Genomic DNA, 21,834 nt, shown 5'->3' on the forward strand with positions numbered 1-21,834 from the left:
GAGATTAAAGCCAACTACAGTCAATGCCAAAGTAATTATAATGGATGGATTTTTGCTTCTGTGTAGGGATGCTTTCAGGCAGTATACAGATCCTGCTTAACAGAATATTATGTACACCTTAGTCACTGGATCTTTCACTTGGTAAAGCTTTATATGTGAACTTTACTTAATTGTTTAAAAATTTGGTCATTACTGTAATTACTGTAGCCCATTTGTTGCTATATGCAGTAGTCAGGCCAGTCTCCTACATCCATACAGGGACAGAAACCAGCACAGCACCACATATTTGTTATGAGCATCAGATTCAGCTATTGGGTTTTTCTTCTTGTCACAGCTGACATAACACAATAGGAATAATAATAATAATTATCAAGATGATCATTTATAAAAGATGTATGGTTCAGGTAGCAATCATCAAGAGGTTTAAATGATGCTATTTACATTTAAAAAAGCTCGCAGTCGCTTTGGAGAGTTGTTTTCTTCCAGCGTTTGACGTTTAATGTCATGATGTCCGTTTCACAGTCAGCTGGCTGCGGGAGCACGAAGCACAAACCCGGAAGAGGAGCGCGTGGTAGTGGGCGGACCGACGACCGAAGGCGCAAGAGAAAGAGATAGGAACGAGAGAACACTGTCTGCTCTGGAGACTATAATTATTCCCTCAGGAGACATCACTATCAACCGTTTTTTTTTTACTTCGTGTTTTAACTACTCGAGATTCTTAAAATATTAGCGTTAAAGAGTTTGAGTGTAATTAATCTCTATTTAAATAGTCGGAACTTTTGCGTTAAATGGAGAGAAAGATCACGCGCTCTGGATAGGAAAAGTTTCCAGAGTTAACGTTTATTTATTTCTCTCTCTCTATATATATTATATATGCATGTGTATATATATTAAGTGCATGTATATATAGATATATGTTAAGTGGTATTTTATGTATATGTTTATGCGCTTTTTTATTTCGGATGTATGGATAGCAAGGACAACTTCAGAAAGTATTGTTTTATAAATATGAACTTTGCACATCAGCGTCGTCGTGGATTGTGGTGTGTTTCGTGGTGAAATGCCGCTGTGTGATTAATTCGGAGAGCTCATAATGAGAGCGACATTTTTATACACAGTTTAGTAGGACTGCTGGAGCGACACTTCACGACAAACAAATCGGGACAGCTCAGGCTTGTACGGCTCATGACAAAACAAGGAGTAATAATATCAGGTTTTGTAAATTACATGATTCAACTGACAAAATGACTGTCAAGATGGATTTTGAAGAGTGCTTAAAGGACTCCCCCAGGTTCAGGTAAGCCATTAAATCATGTTTAATCTAGTTTACCAAACTTCCTGTGCTTCATGTTCTTGGTTAATCTTTAGTGCATGTAGACAAACTTGTTAGGCCTTACCGTGAAAACATTTTAACTGTGGAAAGTTGCAGGCTGTTAGTCTTAAATTGATATTACAGTGGAGTAAAACTAAAACATTAAGTTGTCCAGACGTCCCGGCGCTGGAAACAGTGGGTTTGGTTTGAGGAATGAATGGGATGTAGAGGATTATATGGACATGAATTGAGTCTTCACTGATGATAAGAGAGTATCTTGTCTCTGCTCCTTACTAAACCATTTAAATGCCCTTTTTCTATTTCTAGGAGAAGGATGCAAAGCACTTTGTTAACTAGTTTAGGCCAAGCATTGCCTTCTGAAAGCATATTCTCTTAAGTGGAGGGAGCAAAACTAAGGCTAAACTTTCTCAACCCTTCTTAGTCAAATTATAGGGTCATCTGAGCCAAAGAGAGAATAACTGGAAAGATCTAACATTAGGTTGTTGTTGATGTGCTGGGCTGGGCTGTATTGCACACAAGTGATGGTGACATTACTACCACCATCTAATTCTGTCTTGCTTGCATCGATCATTATCTGAAGTACATCCAGGACAAAAGACCTTGTTTAAGCAAATTGTTTTCTTCACTTGCCCCCCACCGTCGCCTCAGTTTTTCCTTTTTGGCTGGAGGACTTACACAGTGGAAAGTGTGAGTGTACAGTCCCCGGGATGCATGTAGCAATGAGAAGGGTGTGGAGTAGGTTAGAGAACTAGGCCACAGCCAGGCAGAAATACAGATCTCTCTCTCTCGCTCTCTCTCGTGCTCTCTCCATATCTTTCTCTGCATTGTACTGTATTGTTATCTCTTCAGATATGAGTGTCTTGCATTTTTTGTTCTGTGCCAAAAAATCAACTAGAGATTTACACCAAACACACTGTACATGCACAACTGTCATAGCCTCTTTAAAAAAAAAAAAAAAAAAATGAAATGACTGGGCTAGTGATTAAGAAAAGCCTCAGACATAAACCAAATCCAAGCCCACTTCACTATAAAGTGCTGCTTCCCGTTGCTAGGTGATGCCAGTGTGGGGGATGGGAGAGACAGGAAGTGAAGCGATACCAACATGATAAACATGAGACAGGAAGTGTGTTTTCAGGGGTGGATCTCTGCGGAAACATCAAGTCCCTCTTGAGCTCACTGGTGTATGAAACGCAGTTAAACACAGCATAGTAAATATGCTTTTGGTATTGTGCAATCAGGCCCATCATCACAAATGTATAATATTTATTTTAGCTTGATATTATCTTGTCTCACTTTCTTTTCTGTTTTTTTGTCTAAAATCTCTGGGTTTGTACATTGCAAAGAAAATAACGTGCTGATTCTTCTCGCTTGTGCTGCTCTTGGCTTGTGCGTCTAAGTGAAAGTGCTAACGGAAGCCACAGGGTCTGAACACTGCTTGTTAGCTCAAAAACTCAGGTGCAAGTTAGATGACAGGAGATACTGACTTTCTCTTACACACACACACACACACACACATACACAAAGCAGTCATCCATGATTTACCATTGTGCTTGGAAGTGTTCTGGAAAGGTGCTGAATTGCCCAAACAATTTGTGCGTGCGTGTGTTGGGTGTGCATGGGAGAGGGAGAGAATAAAGAACTGTAGCGATATGCTGACTGTGGTTTTCTGTCATCAGGGCAGCCATTGAGGTTGTGGAGGGGGATGTGAATGAACTGGAGACACGTCTCGAAAAGGTGAGGTGGAGACACAGAGCAAGTCTGAGTGACTCTATGAAATAGAAATGATTGGCATCATTCCTATTCCATTTCATTACCATTCCTATGTCATTTAATGAATTATAGTGTTCCTATTGTCTAATAGCTCTTTTTAAGAGAACTATCATTCTTCCCCTCGTTCCTTTCCTACAGTTCCCATTGGCTGAGTTTAGTGAAGAGAGATAGTATTCAAACAATGTTTACATGAACTGAAAGAGGAATTACTAATTCATTGGCTTTTAACCAACACTCATTCAATTCCTCATCAAGATTATAGTGAAAGTTCTCAGGAAGGATACACAGACTTTGTGGACTTCAATTTTTGGAATCTAAAAGTGTGTGTTTGTTTAATATTGTGTATGTGTCTATTTGAACTTATGTTTTAATGACCCTGTTTAAAACTAATTGTTTTCAAGCATTTTAATATCAAGATTATATAGGAAAGGTGATTATTTACATAGATGACAAAGAGCTCTAAACCTCGGAAGGGGTGATTAAATTACAGTTTTAGTCCATTTTAATGCAACTGTAAAGTCATCTGTCTCCTTAAACCACATTCAGCAAAGAAAACCCCTCCTGAGACATCACAGCCTAATGGATATGGTCCATGACTGCTGAGCTGGATACTATAATTACATTAATAATTAAGAACAGTTTTATGTTTGATCAACTAATAACGTGGAACAGCACATGGAATTAGCAGGCGAGTTTAATGAGATTTCCTTTTATATTAATTTACATATAATGCCTCCAGATAGTATTCAACCAACCTCTGAAGTGATTGTTTCACTCTTTGCTTAGTTGAAGTATCAAATGTAAGCCTATTAGAATGGGATATCATGTGATGCTTATCAGATGAGTGATTAATGAAATTAGGACTAGTTTTCCAAGAGCTTCACAAAATATGTTGAGCAGGGTGATCTTGTGTATGCTTGCACAATAAAGGTCTCGCAGCTAAAATGGCAGATCAGATTAGTCCTACTGTCATGAAGACTAAGGAATTGTCTTTGAAGCTTCAAGTTGAAGTTGAGGATGCAAGAAGCAAAATCCATCACAACCAAGTGCAAGCCAAAATGAGTGTCCAAGGGTCCAGTTACAACAGTAATGGGGTTAAAGAGCTGGGAAAGGCTGCAAGTTTTGTGGTCTGATGAGAGTAAAGTTGAGACATTTGGTCTAAAATGATAATGTTTGGCAGAAATAAATAACAGCCAGGTAACCATTCCTGAGTTCAAACGAATCATATGGTGATGACCTCATTCTCTAGGGTTGCTTTTCAGCAGGAGGAACACAGACAGTTATAATCACCTGCAGGCGAGTTGTTGAAGAGTTTTAAGACTTGATGTGGTCAAATATTTTGATTATTTTTGTTCAGACATTGACAATAATTCTCCCAGAAGCCATACCCAATACACGTGTAATAATGGTTATTAGAATTTCATGTAGAGACAAGACAAGACACAATGCAAACAGTAAAACAAATACTTTTCAAATAATATCTGATGACGTCTAAATACTTTAATGAATTTTATTTCTATAGAGGATAATATAGTAAAATAAATAATAACATAAAAAATATGATTTCAATATGCTTTAATTTCATGTTGCAGAACAGTAAAAAAAAAAAAAGAGAAGTAACCATGAGGGGATTTTTCTAAATACAGATACCACAGTTAGATTTCACTGTGGGTTAACTGAAAACAGATATGTAACAGAAAACATAACCGGGTTTGTGTTTGGGTGTGTACAGTTGGTGAAGCAGTGTAACGCCATGCTGGAAGCAGGCCGAGCATATTGTCAGAGCAGTAAGAGCTTTGTACATGGACTCAGGGAACTTGGATATCATCTCGCTGAAGACTCAACCATGGGGGTAAGTGATATGTCCAGGCTTACTCTGGAAAGCGGGTAAGAATGCTGCTGCAGAGAAAAACACCATGGCAGAAAAATGAGCCCTTCTTTTAGCTAGTGTTTACTACCCTCTATCACATCAGTCTGAACTGCTGCATTTTTTTTTCACAACATACGCAACCAATTAGTGTTTGGCCTCACGCATTCCAAAGCAACCTGGACATCATAGAAATTCTGGTTTAAATTTAACCACATAGTTTAGCCCACTATAGCATATAAGGATATGATCACTCATCGTTATTAGGAAGAAAAGGAACTTAAGCAATGTGACTATGACCAAATGTGTGGTCAGTATGGTTTTGCACATAGCTTGCAACAAACGTATTACAGAGGAAATAACTATGAAAACGGGATGCTCTCTATCCTTTTTGTATGTGATTATTTATGGAGTATTTTGTAATGTTGTAAAGAATGTTTAGGTCTCTTTAATGGGCTTGTTGTCTGCTTGTGGTAAACCCTGCAGAACTGCTTGGAAAAGTTCTCCAAGACGCTGTCCACCATCCTTATGTCTCAGGAGGTAAAGCCAGACACACACACTCATTATTCCTTTTCACCGTTGCTGATGGTAACGAACAAATATGTTCACTCTTTCTCAGGATGTGTCCCAGTGTGTCACAATAATCACCCTTTTCTGTTTCTCTGTCTCATCCTCTCTGTCCTGCCAGGAACTCATTGATAATACACACAAGTCAGTGAAACTGAAGCTGCAGAGTTTTGTGAAAGAGTGAGTAACAGTCTGGAAGTTTAATGGCATTAATACAGAATTGTAGACAGTAGAGTGGGTCTGAAAAATGTAGTTCAAAAATTTGTTCAATTATAGTACATGTGATGTACAGATATTGCCTACTGAAGGGTGTTCCAGAGTCATGCTGATTTTGCAGAACCCCCACTGAGAGATTATGACGATTACCACGCTGCTGATCTTGCTCAAATGCTCGATCATTTTGATTCAATCAAATAACAAATATGTCAGAATGACCATATGCATCAGTCTCAATTTAACTGTATTCATAAAGTTTGTTGTACCATGCCCTGTTTAATGAAGCCACATGGTGTATGATGATGCGATGGAAAACTGAACACTATGCACATATATCTAGGCATGAGTCTTTTCATATGATCTCATTTTAATCTCCTGCTCTCATTTGATTCCGTCATGCTCAGTGACCTCAGGTTATTGTCAGCAAATAACACTATCTCTTGAACTCTACATTACACGAGTACATGAAAACTTCTGTCTGTTTCAGCGATGTGAAACGCTTTAAAGATACACGTAAGGAGTTTGAACGGAGCAGCGAGTCTCTGGAGACGGCATTGGGGAAGAATGCTCAAGCCCCACGGGGAAAGCCACATGAGGTTGAGGAGGCCAGTCAGGCCTTAATTCATGCCCGTAAAGCCTTCAGATCAGGGACTCTGGACTATGTACTGCAGGTACACACTTATCCAGATATTTACAATACAAGAAAGGTAAAAATTGTGTTGCCTTTTGATGATTTTAAAAAGGAATATAATTTCTTTGTTACACTTCAGTGTTTAAGGTTGCTTATTATTTATTTACTCAAAACACCATGTTTTAGATTTCCCAAGCAGCACAGGAGCCATATGAAATTGTTCCATCTTCAACACATCTTCAAAAAATTTTTTTTTGTTTGTTTAAACCTCAGTTTCAGACCTCATTATCCAGAGCGACATAAAAAATGCTTTTAAGTCTCTTTCAACTGAATACATTAACACTGGTTCAATAGGTTACAGACTTGGGATATCATCAACCTAAAACTCTGTTCAGGGTGTTTTTTTGTTTGTTTTTATTTAATAAAAAACAGGGAAAAAGTGCTAGTTCATGTATTTCCTGAAGAGGTAGTATATATAGATATATAGATAAATATATAGATACAGCTCAATGATACTATTACAATAACATTCTGTACAACTTACATAACAGTTGACACAAATGAGGTACCTCGTGTTGGCAGATTAACATTTTATACTAGACACAGCTCTCCATGCTGCATGTTTTAACCGCTCAGCATCACTTTTTATTACCTGCATGGAATGTTGTGTTTTCATTTACTCATTTAGTAAATACAGAATAACATGGAACTATGCAGTTTGTTAATCCAGTGTTATTTTTAGTCCTGTTGTCACAGAGTGGTTGTTGGCTTGTAAACTCTGATGTATCGCACTTTCACCATCTTTAAATTGTAACCAATGCATGACAGCATGCACTACTACAGCAGTAGGCTGCAATATTGACATATCGCTGTGTGTAGTATTTTCTTTGACAAACACAAAACCATGTTGAACTGCAAATTAAAATGATCCTTGATGATGCCACATTTCCCCTCTCCTAGTAGCTAAGTAAATAACCACACATTAACATGTATGGATCTCCAAATAATAAAATTATGCAGACTTCCAACTGTATGCAGTTAAGTAAGAAAATATTAGATAAATTACATGTCTGTCAAAGAACTGAGATGAAATCACACTTGCTACATGATAGATAAATGCTAAAATCACAGCTGACATGTGTAAAAAAATAATCCTGGTATATCGACTCTGTATCACTTATTTTTTCCTGTCCCTCTTTCCTTCTGTATTCTCTCTCTCTCTCCCTCTTTCTCTTCCTCTCTCTCCCCAAATTAGATTAATGTTATTGAGTCCAAGAAGAAGACTGATATACTGATGGCGGTATGTTTCTTTATCTAGAAATTATTTAATGTTTCCTAATTATAGAAGGAACCAAATCCGCCTAGAAAAATAACCTAATTAGAACTTTATCTATCTCTGTGTGTATGTGTGTGTGTGTGTGTTTGTGTGTGTGTGTTTGTGTTTATGAAACAGATGCTCTCACTAATGGAAACCCAGGCTGTGTTTTTCCAGCAGGGTCATCAGTCCCTCACAGAACTGGAGGAGTATCGTAAGCAGCTCAGCAATGAGGTGAGATCAGGGATCGCCAAAAGATGCTCAACCTAAATACAGATTATATATCACTCTAATAATTGTATAAACATTTTTTTGAGAGAGGATCTTTATCTGATTTGGCATAAAGATGGTTAGAAACAGTTATGACAGAAGGCTTAAAGCCACAGCACAGCAGAAAACTTCAAACTTCATTCCACTTGGGTATCTCCCATATAAAACTGTACTGTTACATTACAGTAAATTACATTATATTGTCATGTGCCTCCCATTCATGGATGTTGCTTAAGTTTGTCTATTTTTTTATTAAAATAAATATCTTAGAGAATATTTTGAAATGTAATATTAAGCAGGCCATGTGTTAAGTCCATATTAGCCATTACTCTGAAGCTCTAAATCAAAAGCATTAGATCCCTCGCAACTCCACAACATTCTTCTATACTGAAGTGTTTTCTAAAGACTTGGTTATCTAACAAGTGAGCCGTTTGAGACAGGAAGCACAGTCACCTTGTACTGGCCTATAAAAGCCACAAAAACCTGCTACAAAACTTCCTGCCTTCACAGGAAATGGTGACAGTCTGACTGTGAGGATTATATTATGCATCATATATATGCACGCACGCACACACACACACATATATATATATATATGTATATATATGTGTGTGTGTGTATGTATATATATGTATGTGTGTGCATCAACTTTTAGACATGGATGACTTTAAAAAGAACATTAACAGTCTATAAAAGGTAGAGAATAAGGCTGTAATTTCTAATGGAAGTGGTGAATTTTATAAAACATTACCCTTGTCTGTTACCCAGTCTATTTTTTCCGAGAGACGTTCAGTGTCTGTATCCATGCACACATTTTCAGCTAACATTACACATATTACACAACTCCTTTTGCAAGGGTGAAATTAACTGATATATTATAAGGATAATAGTAATTGAAGAGAAGATAAAATGCAGTGAAGAGGAGTTTGTTTTTACGGTGACTGTGTGTGTAACTAGGCAACGTGTTCTTCCATTACATGACATGTTAGTGTGTCTCAGTACCTGCACACTCTTTTGCTACACACTCAAATGTATGTTTGTTTCCTTCACAAAGAAAAGTAAATACTTTTAGTGCATAGTACAATAAGGCGAATTGAGACACAGCAAGTGAGATACTACATGTTTTAATAGAAATGATTTCTCTTGCTCACTGGGAATAAGGAAGAATTAGTTAAAAAAAAATCAGAATTTCAGTTATCACTGAGTTTCTTCAGAGAGCTGGATTTTATGAAATTGTAGAATTTTAAAAGAAGGTCCTTCTGCTAATAGAGAGTTAATGAAAATATATTCTTCTCAAACCTGTTGACCCGGACAGGAAGTCAAATGTCAACACTTCCTCCTTCCTGTTTTTGGAAGTATTGAATGCAAAATTTCAGTTGAATATAATTTGTTGTAATGTAGCACCATTGATGTATCTTAAGCAAAACAGATTTTAAATCAATAACACTTTATTCTCTCTTTCATGCATGTGTGTGCATGTGTGCGTCTCTCTCTCTCTCTCTCTCAGTACACACAACTAGTTCTAAACTCTGCAAGAGATAAGAGGGACATGGAGCAGAGACATGGTGACATTAAGAAAAAGGTAGTCACACAAACACACCAAACAAACTGTCCTTTATTCAAGTAATGTGTAGCAAATATTAAACTAACAAATATTTGTGATATATATATATATTTTTTTTTATCAGGATGAATCCTATGATGAGTCAGTCTTGGATTTCAGTCCAGATGCGTCCAGTGGAATTGCCATGGAGGGCTACCTGTACAAGAGAGCCAGCAATGCCTTTAAAACCTGGAGCAGGTGCAGCACAAGTTCAAGCTTCTCACTATCCCCCTGCATTCGCTTGCTATCACCTACATGCCTCATATTAACATATGTAAACTCGTTATGGTGTTAATTACTTCTAATCTGTAACTTGATGTAATGAATGTTCTGTGATTCTCAATATTTCTGTCTTAAGCTGGCACCAAATTCTTATTATATTCCCAAATATGGTCGTACTGGAACATATTTCATTGCTTGCTTTCTCACTTCCTGATTTTTGTAGGCGCTGGTTTTCCATTCAAAAAAACCAACTGGTGTACCAAAAGAAATTCAAAGTATGTAGCACATGTTTTCACAAAACATACCACACAAAAACATTTATATAGAAAATCCCTTTTTAAATTCTTCCTACACCCTGTGTCTGTATGTACAAGTATGGAAGAACAGCAAAGATCTATTTGACTTGTCTTCTAAACCCACAAATGTGGTTTTATCTGTTTCTATTTTTAGGAGCAGCCCACTGTAGTGGTGGAAGACTTGCGCCTGTGCACAGTGAAACCGTGTGCTGAACAGGAGAGAAGGTTCTGCTTTGAAGTCGTCTCACCCACCAAGTAAGTGTGTGTTCAGTGGTGTCGGATTATAATGAGATGTTCAAGGGTTGCTGAATTTGTAAAATGTGTATCTGTACATGTATACAGTGCCTGTAACTGCATGTTGCCGCCCTTAAGTGTTTGTGTATATTTACTGAGCCAAAATTTATGTCTCGTGTGTGCGTGTGAGTAGGAGCTGTCTATTGCAGGCAGATTCAGAGCGACAGCAGCAAGGCTGGATGAGCGCTGTGCAGAACAGCATTGCTTCAGCATTTCAGGAGAGGAGAGAGGACACATGTAGCCCTGTAAGACACACACACACACACTTTCCAACTGGCAATTTCTGGCCCTTTTTCCAACTTTAACTGGGGACGTGTAACACTCAAATGAAAGTTCTGTCTGCCATATTCCACATGCAATTGGTCACATTGATTGACAGGGAGAAAACTCTAATCACTAAACCAGAGAGCACAGAAAAGTTTCCTTCCCTTAACTTTCAGCCACGGCTAGCTGTAGCATCATCCAGGTTCCAGCTTGTGATTTCTGGACAATAGGGTGAACACGTTTCTGTTGCACCATTTCCCAATATGTGACCTTGGTTACAGTCAACCTTGATTAAACTAATAGAGGATTAACATTTGTTATACTAAACTTCTAACAAGCAGCTAAATTTTGTGAAAATATGAATGTTAAAATATGTGATTTTACTAGGTTACAGTTACTAGGCTTCTTAACAAAATAATCATTTCAGTTAGTATTTGCATACAATTTGTCATGGTGATTTATGGTGACAGATAATTTTTTAATCTTTAACTTGTAAATGAAGTTCCAGCAGCGAGGAGTATAAAATGAAATGCAGTATTGCTGTTGAAGAAAATGAAAATAGAACATGAAATAGTATCCTACTGGTTCATTAAATTTACAAACTTCTCTCTCTCTCCTTCAATAACTCTCTCACTCTCTCTCTATCTATCTGTCTGTCTGTCTGTGTGTGTGTGTTGTTTTCTGCCACTTAAATTATAGAGAAGAAACTACACACACTCCTGATGATGATGATGATAAAGGTGTTATGCTTTAATTTTATTAAACTTATTAATTTAATAAGTTTAATACTTAATACTTATTAATATGCATGGTCAAAGCATATCACATGGTGAGCTTTTGCAAAATCCCATGATAGCTTCCTTATTCCTCTTTTTCACCTCTGGCTTATATGTATGAACTGGCTTACTTCTGGTCAGAGTATGAACAATATGTGAGCATTATTTTCACTTCTGATTTGTATTTTTTTGGTCAACATGTTTTAATTATTACAAAAATAGGCTCAGTTGTGTACAAAAGTAATGTCTTGAATAAATCAACCACGTTTTATTTTTTAGTAGTGGGCTCATGCTCTCATGATCAGTTTATTTGTTTACAATCTCTCTTAGATGGAATTTTTGGCTCACCTCTGAGTTTATAAATAAAGGGTTAATTAAATATAAATGTGGTTAAATTTGTCCTGTTTACAAATAAATAAAAACTTGTAAATAGACGTCCAGTTTCCTTAATGTTCCTTAGGTGCAGTTGTTTGCTGAGTTTGGCAATTAACAGCTTTATACAAAATCAAAGTCACCTCTAAAATCACCTCTAACTCCTCTTCACTGAAATGTATTTTCCCCTGAGCTGAATAGCTTGTTGCATGCTTTGAAAATACCTTGTAAATGCAGCTGAAGCTGATTCGTAATTTGTGCCAAACAATCTTTAGTAACAAGATTCATCGTTATGTGTAGTCAGATCTGTTCTGGTTTCTGTGTGACATTGATGAACAAGGGCCTTTGTACAAGTATATTTGTGTTTGTGACAGAGGGAACGCTGCAGCTCCGTGTCAGCAGGCAGTGTGAATTTGGGATTTGGAGAGCAGAAGGACTGTAAAGCCCTAGAGGAGGTGCAGGCTATACCAGGGAACAACCAGTGCTGTGATTGTGGAGAACCAGGACCAGACTGGGCCTCCATTAATCTGGGCATAACACTCTGTATCACATGCTCTGGAATACACAGGTAACACACACACAGATCATACATATCTAAAGGGCAAGATACTACTCTTATATGTGTGGAAAATATATAGCCAAATATTAATAACAGTGGCTTATTGGTCTGGGGTTTGACTCCCCCAGTTTCCTTGTTCTCCCTTATGCTTCATGGGTTTTCTCTGCATACTCCAGTTTCCTCCCACAGCCTAAAAACCTGTGTTGGCATCTCAAAATTTTCAGTAACACCTTCCAGGGTGTCCCATGCCTTGAAGCCCCAAGTCCCCTGGGATAGACTCCAGGTTCCCAGCAACCCTGTGTAGCATAAGCACCACAAAAAAATAGAAGGACAGATTTTTACAGAATAGCTAGAGGAATAGCAGTAAATATGACAAACAGAACACACGTTTCTATTAAACTGAAATGAAACACTGATGTAGTATTTTTCATATAAGCCATCCTACAGATTCAAGACTATTTTAAAGATACAATTTTTTTTTTTTTTTAAGAATAGTTCATTTGATTATGCTGTCAGCTGTCAATAACCTGTTTAGAGGACAAAATCAATTCCTCCCTGATGCCCCAGATGCTATAAATGGGCTAAAGATGATTCTTGGAGCACAGATATCCAGGAGAAGGAGGTTTCTGTACTTGCCTGTCAATCGAGAGGTCTGTCAGCCCAGAAAGCTCTGCATCTTGCAGTAGCATTGAGATTTCTAGTCAGACATTGAATAGCGTGTCTGTTTTTGATGGGTTTCAAAACAGCTAGCTTTATTGACTTCACTACACTCCCTGTCTATATTCTTTATGCAGCTAAACACCTGCACAACCCAGAAACAAGTTTTAAAGCAAATACTTCGGCTATACTTGTGGTTTTGCTCAACTACAGTAGAAACATAAAAATGCAATAAAATCTTTATCTTTTTATACTGATACAAATCCCATCACCTATCTTTTCTTGCTCTGTAGGAGTCTGGGTGTCCATTTCTCTAAAGTACGCTCTCTAACTCTGGACTCATGGGAACCGGAACTCATAAAAGTAAAACACACACACACACACACCCCACTGTGTCTTTCACAGTTTCATGTCAGTTTATGAGGTGTGAGCATGATTATTTCCACCTTCACACACTTTCCCACACTCATCCTTGTCTCATTTCTCTTTCTTTCCCTGCATAGCTAATGTGTGAATTGGGAAACACTGCCATTAACCGGATCTACGAGGCACGCATTGATGAGATCACAATAAAGAAACCACACCCTTCCAGTCCAAGGTATGAAGCGCATCCTGTTTTACACTCCACATCACCAGCCACACACAAACATTTGCTAAATAAAAGGTATATTCCCATTTCATTATGGAATCGTATCTGTGAAAATCACAGGCCGTTCTTTAGAGTGGGGTGGGAACATCAGTTCCAATGTACTGTAGAGGTAACACTTTTTTTTTTTGGTTTTGGGTAAGCATTGCTTTGAAGAGACATTAGGCAGTTCAAACAAAACTCTCATGGGAATGTTGCTGGTTGCTCCTACGCCTTAAAGTGTGTTAGAAATGTAGATCATTTATATATCAGAAGACACACGTGTGAGGAATTATGCTGATATATTGCATAGTTTACCAGCTGAGAAGCTGTGTGTCTCATTTTGTAACCAAATTCAGGTTATGGCATGGGTGACTTGGCATTTGAACTGACAACAAATTGTGGACTGGGTCACAGGTCAAGCTATACTTGTGGCTCTGTGGTTAAAGCTTTGGGCTACTAAAGAGAATGTTGTAACTCAAAGTTCAAAGCGTTTATTGTCATGTGCCCAGTGAGGAAAACAATTTTCCCTGTACAATGAAATTCTTTCTTTGCTATCCACAGTGAATGCCAAGACACATGCAACACATACATACACACACACAGACATAAATAAAACTAAGCTGAAGGAATAGAGGTAAAGACTACTAGAAATATGCACGATGCATATATCTATGTGCGCAAATATAGAATATTGACTTATGTGCATAGTAGTACAGTAACATGCAAATTGAGTGCAACTACATAACAATAGTAGTATCTTCAACAGTATGATTACAAATAAGCAATGATTACAGTAGCAGCAGTAACATTTACACAGTGCAATGAGAATAAATAGTAACAATAATATTAACAAATGTGCAGGCAGATGAAACAATTCTGTCCAACTATTCTATGAAATAGATGAGACTTGTCTGTGACCGCAGTGCTGGTTGCATATTTAAGAGTCTAATAGCTGAGGGGAAGAAGTAGTTGCTTAATCTGGAAGTCCTGCATTTCACACTGCTATACCTCTGTCCTGAGGGTAGGATGTAGCTCTCCTGTGAACATTGTGATGGTAAATAGTCTGCAAAAAGGCAGTGGAGTTCTGATAATCTTCTCATCAGTCTTCATGCAGACCGTACCAGTAGTGGTGCCACACCACATGATAATGCAGCTAAACAGTTGGATGACATGCCAAACTTCCTTATCCTCAGGAACTACCGTTGTCGCTTCTTAACCATTTGGGTGGTGTTAAGTGCCCAGGAGAGGTCCTCACTAATTCCAGCATTACCAAGCTGTCACTGAGTGAGGACCTGAACCTTTATCTGCTCAACTAAGTAATTAGTCACTGTGGATAAAAGCATCAGCAAGTTTAATTAAGACAAATTTAAGACTCGGATAAGATGTTTTGTATGAATTGTTCCACTGCCCTCTGCTGTCTCCTCACACACATTACAAGATGTACATTAGGCTGCTAAAAAAAACAACACAAAAATCAAACCCTGAATGTCTTTATGCTTTTCTTCCCTGCATGCACATCAGAGAGGAATGACAGGTAACAGTGATGCAGGCTGTTTCTGGCGCACATAAGAATAAATCAGTTGCATGAATGTGAGTTTGTGTTATAATTGTGTTGTGAGCCACGCAAATAAGCATAAATTGTCAAGACATCGAGAATGAATGTCGGTTATGCCGAAAAAGGACTGATTGTGTGTTGTGATACAGAATATAAAACAGAGCTTTCTATCATTTCCTCAGGCAGGATAAAGAGTCGTGGATACGTTCGAAATATGTGGAGAAAAAATTCATCCATAAGCTTCCAGAAACAGGCCGTGGGACACCACTGCGCCGCTCCAGTGCACGCCGTCATCGAGCAGCAACACAAGACAAAGTAATCCAACGTCCTCCTCTCAAACCCAAACCCAACAGAGCCACCCTGGCACGGAACACAGGTTAGACACACACACACACACACACACACACACACACACACACATATACTTAAAATGTGTATATAAATACACTGTGTTTTATGTAAAATAATGAAGAGAGATAAAGAGACTACAGTTGGTTGTTTGTTGTCTGCATCCCAGCTTGTGTCCAACACAAACAAAAACTGGTTAAATTAAAATATAATCCTCCTGAGGGCTGGAAGGGAAAATTTGTCATCTGTAAATCTGCTTGTTTTGCCTCGAGACAAATAGTCAAGCTAAACTAACATTTCATCTGATGTTCTCTGCAGGTCTGAGTCCAACTGAAATAATGAACAGTACTGGCTCTCATAAAGGTCTTTCACACTCACTCTCACCACACACACACACACACACACCCACACAAACTGCTTTGTTTTTATTGCTCTGTATGTAAAGTGAATCATTTGCTTTTGTATGTTTCATGCTTATGTCATGACCATTACAGTCCAAAAGCTGAAGTCACGACCAAGATGACTTTTTTCTAATAAATAGATTTCTAAAGAATTAAAATATTTGAACATTTAACGTTTATTAGACACAAAAGCAGGATGTACAAATACATCTCATATGTCGTCTGATTCTAATGGAATACAGTGAAATAATTTATATTATTTACTGTCCAGTGTCACTCAAATGAAGATGAGGTTCGCTTCTGAGTCTGGTTTCTCTTAAGGTTTCTTCCTGTCAGGGAGTTTTTCCTTGCCACCATCACCTCTCTTGCTCATTAGGGCAAATTGTTAGATATAAATAGAAACTTAATTTTATACTTCAAACCTTTTATTCTGTCTCCATACTTCTGTGAGACAATGGGAATTGTGAAAAGTGCTGTAGAAATAAACTGGATTGAAATTGAATGTAAATGAATTTATGGTTATGGGAATCTTCCCGTTTTAAAAACAAGTAATTCTCTATTTTGGGCTCTCATAAGAGCTTATGCAGCTTCATGCAAACTATTCACTATTTGCAAGCTTGAAAATATACAGGAATAGTGAGTTCCTGAAAAATGTGTGTACTATGAGAAACACTGTTCACATATTCACCGTTTAAATTTCATACTCACGTGACTGAGGTAAAATGGATTATCCCATTTTTTCAGACAAGGTAGGATGGAATCATCAGAGTTCACTGAAGAAAAATGTGCAAATTTCAACCAAAATGCAACAGAAAGAAAAGTCTATTTTATTTTATGTATTTATTTATTTATTTTCACAAATTTTCCTGTAGATTTTAGCTGAATCAGGTGATTAAGAAGACTTAATATTATTTGTGTTTTCATATACAGTATGTTTTGCTATGGAACTAAACACACAAGCAGAAAAATTGCAACTAATTTAAATGACTTCAAACATTTGCATTGCACTGGCAGATGATGGGATAAATGTGGTGTTAGTATTAAACAAGGTAGATTTTGTCTCTCAGCCATTTGTACTGGAGACAACATTCAATAAATATAATCCATCGTGTAATGAGTGTACAAGCCAGTATCATGGTTTGGGGTTGCAGCATCAGTGGAGTGATCAAATCATTTGATTTGGAGCATGATGGAGTATTTCAGGAAGAGTTTTGGTAGTTTTTAAAACAATCTAGAAATATGGATTCCCGGGATGTTTGCTTTATGCATCGCTGTTTTAAAATCTAGTAGCATTTCAAGAAATGGATCATTTCATTATATACAGTATACTGATTTGTTCACACATTTAACAATATTTAAATAAATAATGATGTTCAAAATACGTTCATGCAGAAGTATTTAACTCGTGTGTGTGTGTGTGTGTGTGTGTGTGTGTGTGTGTGTGTGTGTGTGTGTGTGTGTGTGTGTGTATACAGATGAGGAAGAAGTGGAGGACTTGAGTGGTCTTCACCCTGGTGCTCTGCTCTACCGTTCAGCAGCACTTCAGCATTTCCCCGTTATGGCTGATGCTCTGGCTCACGGAGCTGATGTTAACTGGGTTAACGTGCCAGAGGAAAGCAAAACGCCTCTTATCCAGGCCGCGACCGTGGTGAGTGAGTGTGCATGAACGTGGGAGCAAGTGTTTATAAAAATGTGCATGTATGTATTTGTGCAGTTTGTGGTATCTGCATTATGAGCAGAGCAGAAAGAACACAGTGTGGGCTGTGCGACTGTGGTGTAGCAGGAAATATCACTGACATTTGACCAGTGTGAAAGTGCACGGTGTGGTGTCGACTGTTTGTTATTATCTAACATACACACATTTGTATGTGCACGTTAGCTTATAAGGTATAGGGGACACTGATGTGTCCTTGTCTGTGCAGAATTCTTTGGCAGCGTGTGAGTTTTTGCTGCAGAATGGCGCTAATGTAAACCAGGCTGACTCGAATGGAAGAGGACCCTTACACCACGCTACTATACTGGGACATACAGGGTACACACTCACATACACACACTATAAAACATATGGGTTATCTTACTTTAATAGATTTTAGTTTAAGAGCCAAAATGCAGTTCCTAGTATTTGATGTGTGTGTGTGTGTGTGTGTGTGTGTGTGTGTGTGTGTGTGTGTGTGCGCGTGTGCGCGTGTTGTGCCAGGCTGGTGTGTTTGTTTCTAAAAAGAGGAGCCGACTACAACAAAAAGGACATCAGCCAAAAAGACCCGATCAGCATAGCTGTAGAGAGTGCCAATGCTGATATTGTTACACTGTAAGTCAAAGTTTGAGAGGATTATGAGACAAAAAACATTTCAGCTAAGTTTAAATATTCAACTTGTCAAAACGTCTTGTGGCTTTTAAAAACCCACTGCTTCTGTTGAATTTCCTGTCTTACACTTTTGCTAATGAGAGCTCTCACTTAATAATGACCATGCAAATCTTTAGAACATAAATACAATCAAGACATGACATTACGGTCTTGAGTTCGGAGAGTTAACAGACATAAACGATGCCTGAATTTCTCTTTCCTTTTCCTCACAGCCTCCGAATAGCCAAGATGAACAAGGAGATGCGGGAGATGGATGGCTTCGCCCAATCAGGTCACTCTGAGGGACTGGGTGGTGCTGGGCGAGGCGGGTCTGGGGATCTAATTGGTCAAACCAAGAAAGGCTTTCAGGCCTTTAAAAACCATCTTAGTGGGTGGGGTCTGGGAGGGCAGAATGAATAGATGGCACAGTTTGTCATCACAATAATGTGTCTTGCTGAATGAAGTTCTGTGGTTTTTCAGCAGAAATGTGCCAAGGGTTGTGTGATATGACAATGTTGTGTGTTAACTCTGTGATAAATTATGTTACAGTACACTTTTCTAAAAGGTGTCTTCAGGAAGTTTAGAAATCTGACCTAATCTACCTGGTTGATTCTGTAGCAAGGCTGTAGAACACAAAGGTCCAGTGTGGGTACAGGTTTCCTATTTCAGTCAGGCAGGAGCCACCCCTGATTCCACCTCTTTAATTAGCTGATCTTGGCTTTCAGTAGACTTACTGCTTGGTTGGAATGAAAACCTGCACCTACACCAGTCCTTGCTGGAGACGATTAGACACCACTGTTCCATGTGATGGAATTCTTTTGTCTTTTAAGTTCTTGGGCCCCACACCCAAACGTGAGCTTCTAAGCTCTTCCTGGTGTCCCAAAAAAGCCATACCTCATTTCAGCAGAATAGTGCAGTGAGGGTGGGCTGAGTGAAACATCCTAAAGGTGGCTTTATTGCCATTCCCTTTACAGCCAGCAAGGGACGTTAGAGGTTACTGAAATTTGTTCGAGGATGCAGTCATTTTAATATATGGTTGAAACCTTCACATTTCTTTTTTGGGGTCTTAGTAAATCTTAGTAATGTAAAAATGTTGCCGTATCTCCTAATACTGTATGGGCAAACCGAAACTTTATAACAAAGGACATAAGAGAGTGCGGGAAAGTATTATTTTATTGTGGATTATTGTCCTTCCACCAGCATAGAAAGCTACAGCAACCATTTATTTTGTAATATAATGTAAAGTGTATATGTATAATTTAGCAACCTGTATAATTGTACATAGCCAGTGTTTGTAGTTATGTACATTATGTATATTTCAGTAAATTTTATATAAATGTTTACATGATGTTTGAAACAGTGGAACACTGTCAGGAAAGGGATGTCACATAGCCATAAGCTTTGTGGTTTCATGCTTCTAATGCACTTTTGGTGGAAAGCAATAAAAAATGCTGAACTGTTTAGGGCTGTCCTCTGAGCGGATGCTTGTTAAGCACTCACTGTGGTAAATATCTTCAGTTTTGCTGACCTTTTTTTTTTTTTTTTTTTTTTTTTTTGCTGAGAAGCTTCATAATGCCAGCTTGTCTGTATGTCGGTGTCTCTCTGTGTAAACGTGTGTCTCGCTGTCTCTGTGCGTGTTTATGTTTGTCCTGAGATGGACGTCCAAGTTTCCACTGCTTGCAGTGTGTCGTCTGCGCTGCGCGTCACAGGTAATCGACTGTTGTGCCTTTACTTCCTTTTCCTCCTTTCCTGCTCATCTCTGAAATCTGAACTAATAATACACTGATATTATAATATAACTGATATGAGACCTCTGTATATTGGCTAATACCTGATGCTGACATAGTCATAATCATGCTTTAAGAAACCTGTCAGTGCAATGACAAATTTGATCAACTGTCGACCTGTCGGATTTTACATTTTAGTATTGTTCCAATAGTAATATTTAATGTCAGATCAGTGCATCCCTAAGCAGAACTTTTCCCCCACTCACTAAATGTTGCATGCTGCTTTTAGTCTTTCGTCTTTCCAGTTTTCCACAATTTTAGGCGAGCAGGAAAAGGAAATCAAAGGTGCTTATGTTGCAGTGATGCCTGGATTTTCTTTAACACTAACATTTAATACAACATCTCTTGTATTAAAGGTGCCGTTAAATGTGTGTGTGTGTGTGTGTGTCAATCCGTGTCTGCGTTTTCTGTGCATGTTTTTACAATCATGTTCCTTTTCATGCCGTTGACATATTTACTACATCGGTAACGGAATACTTTATAAAGAAGGGATAGTTATACAAGAAGGTGGAGAGTATCAAGTCTCTAGTATATGCATAGCACAGTGAACTGGATGCAGTGTACACCAGTGTATTCTTCTAAAGACAGAATTAACTTCAGTCCTGGGGACATGCTGCCTTAAAATTTTGAAACCATTATTCTTGAATAATCTCATCAATCTAATCAACCAAGCACTTTGACTTTGTGCGAAAGTTGAGGAAATTAAATCCATGAAGATCAGTGTATTGGTAGAACTGGAGTAGAGTATTCAACAGCCATATAACCTGATGTTAGAAAAATGTTTAGGACAAATATGATGTATAAAATTGCAGGAATCAGTATGAGCATTAATTCAACCCTTTCTGTTTCTCTCTCTCTCTCTCTCTCTCCCCAGGTGATGAGACCTATCATGATATCTTTAGGGATTTCTCCCAAATGGCTTCCAACAACCCTGAGAAGCTGAAACGGCGCAGTACTGACATTAAAATTCCATAACCCCCCAGGTGGAAGACTGTACCTGTTTCTCTCACTATATTTAATATACAGACATTTGGCTGGTTTTCGTATTTCATAACCTTCATATTTCATAAGTGTGTTTAGTTTTCTGCTTTGTCATCACCTGGCAGTGACACACACAAAGAAATCAGTAAGGGATTGTATCATCCTTGATCTTTGAGCCTAAGCCCCATTAGGTCAATAGGCCATAATGTGCAGCTTGTTTCAGTTTAGTTATTCAGCTGCACTGCTGTAGTTCTAGCTTTGCGCTGTGATCATCGGCGTTCACTGGACTGTGTAACAGTAACACTTGACTGTCTCATCAAATTATTCTGATCATTCTGATTTTTTTTTATTAAAGCAATACAGCATGTTTGTGTTGTATGTTTTGAGAGATATCTGATATCCCTCAGTTTTTGAATGGTTTCTGTTTTAATTCCACATTCTGGGAAATCAGCTTCTTTTTCAAACCATGCATTAGTCATATAAAAAAACTGGTAATGCCCCGCAAGTGTTTTGTAATTTCGGTCATGATAAGGAACTGAAAAAAATCTTCCAAATTCTTTATGTGAACATTGTGATATGTATGCATGTCTTTTTAAGAGAAACTAAAGATTTATACATGATATTTCCAGAGAAACGGAACAAAAATAAAATTTTGCTCATGTGCCTCCTTTTAGCCAGAGATGTACCAGAAGTGGTCATTATACAGATATATTGTTGCAGACAACAACCTCCCTAATGAGTCAAGCTTTTTTTTAGTGTAAAATTTACTAGAATGAAA

The 21,834-nt window shown here is 38.0% G+C and overlaps 1 protein-coding gene across 2 annotated transcripts; it reads left to right on the top strand.

Annotated features, from left to right (window-relative positions):
* The first annotated feature begins 605 nt into the window (after positions 1–605).
* On the top strand, positions 606–21,729 carry acap1 (ArfGAP with coiled-coil, ankyrin repeat and PH domains 1). Of its 2 annotated transcripts, XM_060874722.1 has the most exons (23): positions 606–1,297; positions 3,010–3,067; positions 4,836–4,955; positions 5,457–5,510; positions 5,659–5,717; positions 6,241–6,424; positions 7,640–7,684; positions 7,838–7,933; positions 9,477–9,551; positions 9,658–9,770; positions 10,018–10,069; positions 10,245–10,345; positions 10,518–10,629; positions 12,171–12,364; positions 13,306–13,375; positions 13,516–13,610; positions 15,378–15,571; positions 15,862–15,906; positions 17,420–17,592; positions 17,867–17,976; positions 18,142–18,252; positions 18,522–18,580; positions 20,950–21,729. In XM_060874722.1, exons 1-23 carry the CDS (start codon positions 1,245–1,247, stop codon positions 21,048–21,050), a joined length of 2,274 nt encoding a protein of 757 aa, XP_060730705.1. In that variant the 5' UTR covers positions 606–1,244; the 3' UTR covers positions 21,051–21,729. The 2 variants fall into 2 exon arrangements, with proteins under 2 accessions (XP_060730705.1, XP_060730707.1); XM_060874724.1 differs by lacking the exons at positions 606–1,297; positions 3,010–3,067 and having other exon boundaries at positions 5,404–5,510.
* The last annotated feature ends 105 nt before the right edge of the window (positions 21,730–21,834 follow it).

Source organism: Tachysurus vachellii, chromosome 7 (assembly GCF_030014155.1).
Source record: "Tachysurus vachellii isolate PV-2020 chromosome 7, HZAU_Pvac_v1, whole genome shotgun sequence".
NCBI classification, from domain to species: domain Eukaryota; kingdom Metazoa; phylum Chordata; class Actinopteri; order Siluriformes; family Bagridae; genus Tachysurus; species Tachysurus vachellii.

What these genes read in the sequence shown, in the direction of transcription:
- acap1 (XM_060874722.1), top strand. Translation starts at nt 1,245, where the DNA reads ATGACTGTCAAGATGGATTTTGAAGAGTGCTTAAAGGACTCCCCCAGG. An exon ending in AAGGACTCCCCCAGGTTCAG is followed by an intron (nt 1,298 to 3,009) that starts GTAAGCCATTAA and finishes TTCTGTCATCAG; the next exon opens with GGCAGCCATTGAGGTTGTGG. An exon ending in AGACTGATATACTGATGGCG is followed by an intron (nt 7,685 to 7,837) that starts GTATGTTTCTTT and finishes TTTATGAAACAG; the next exon opens with ATGCTCTCACTAATGGAAAC.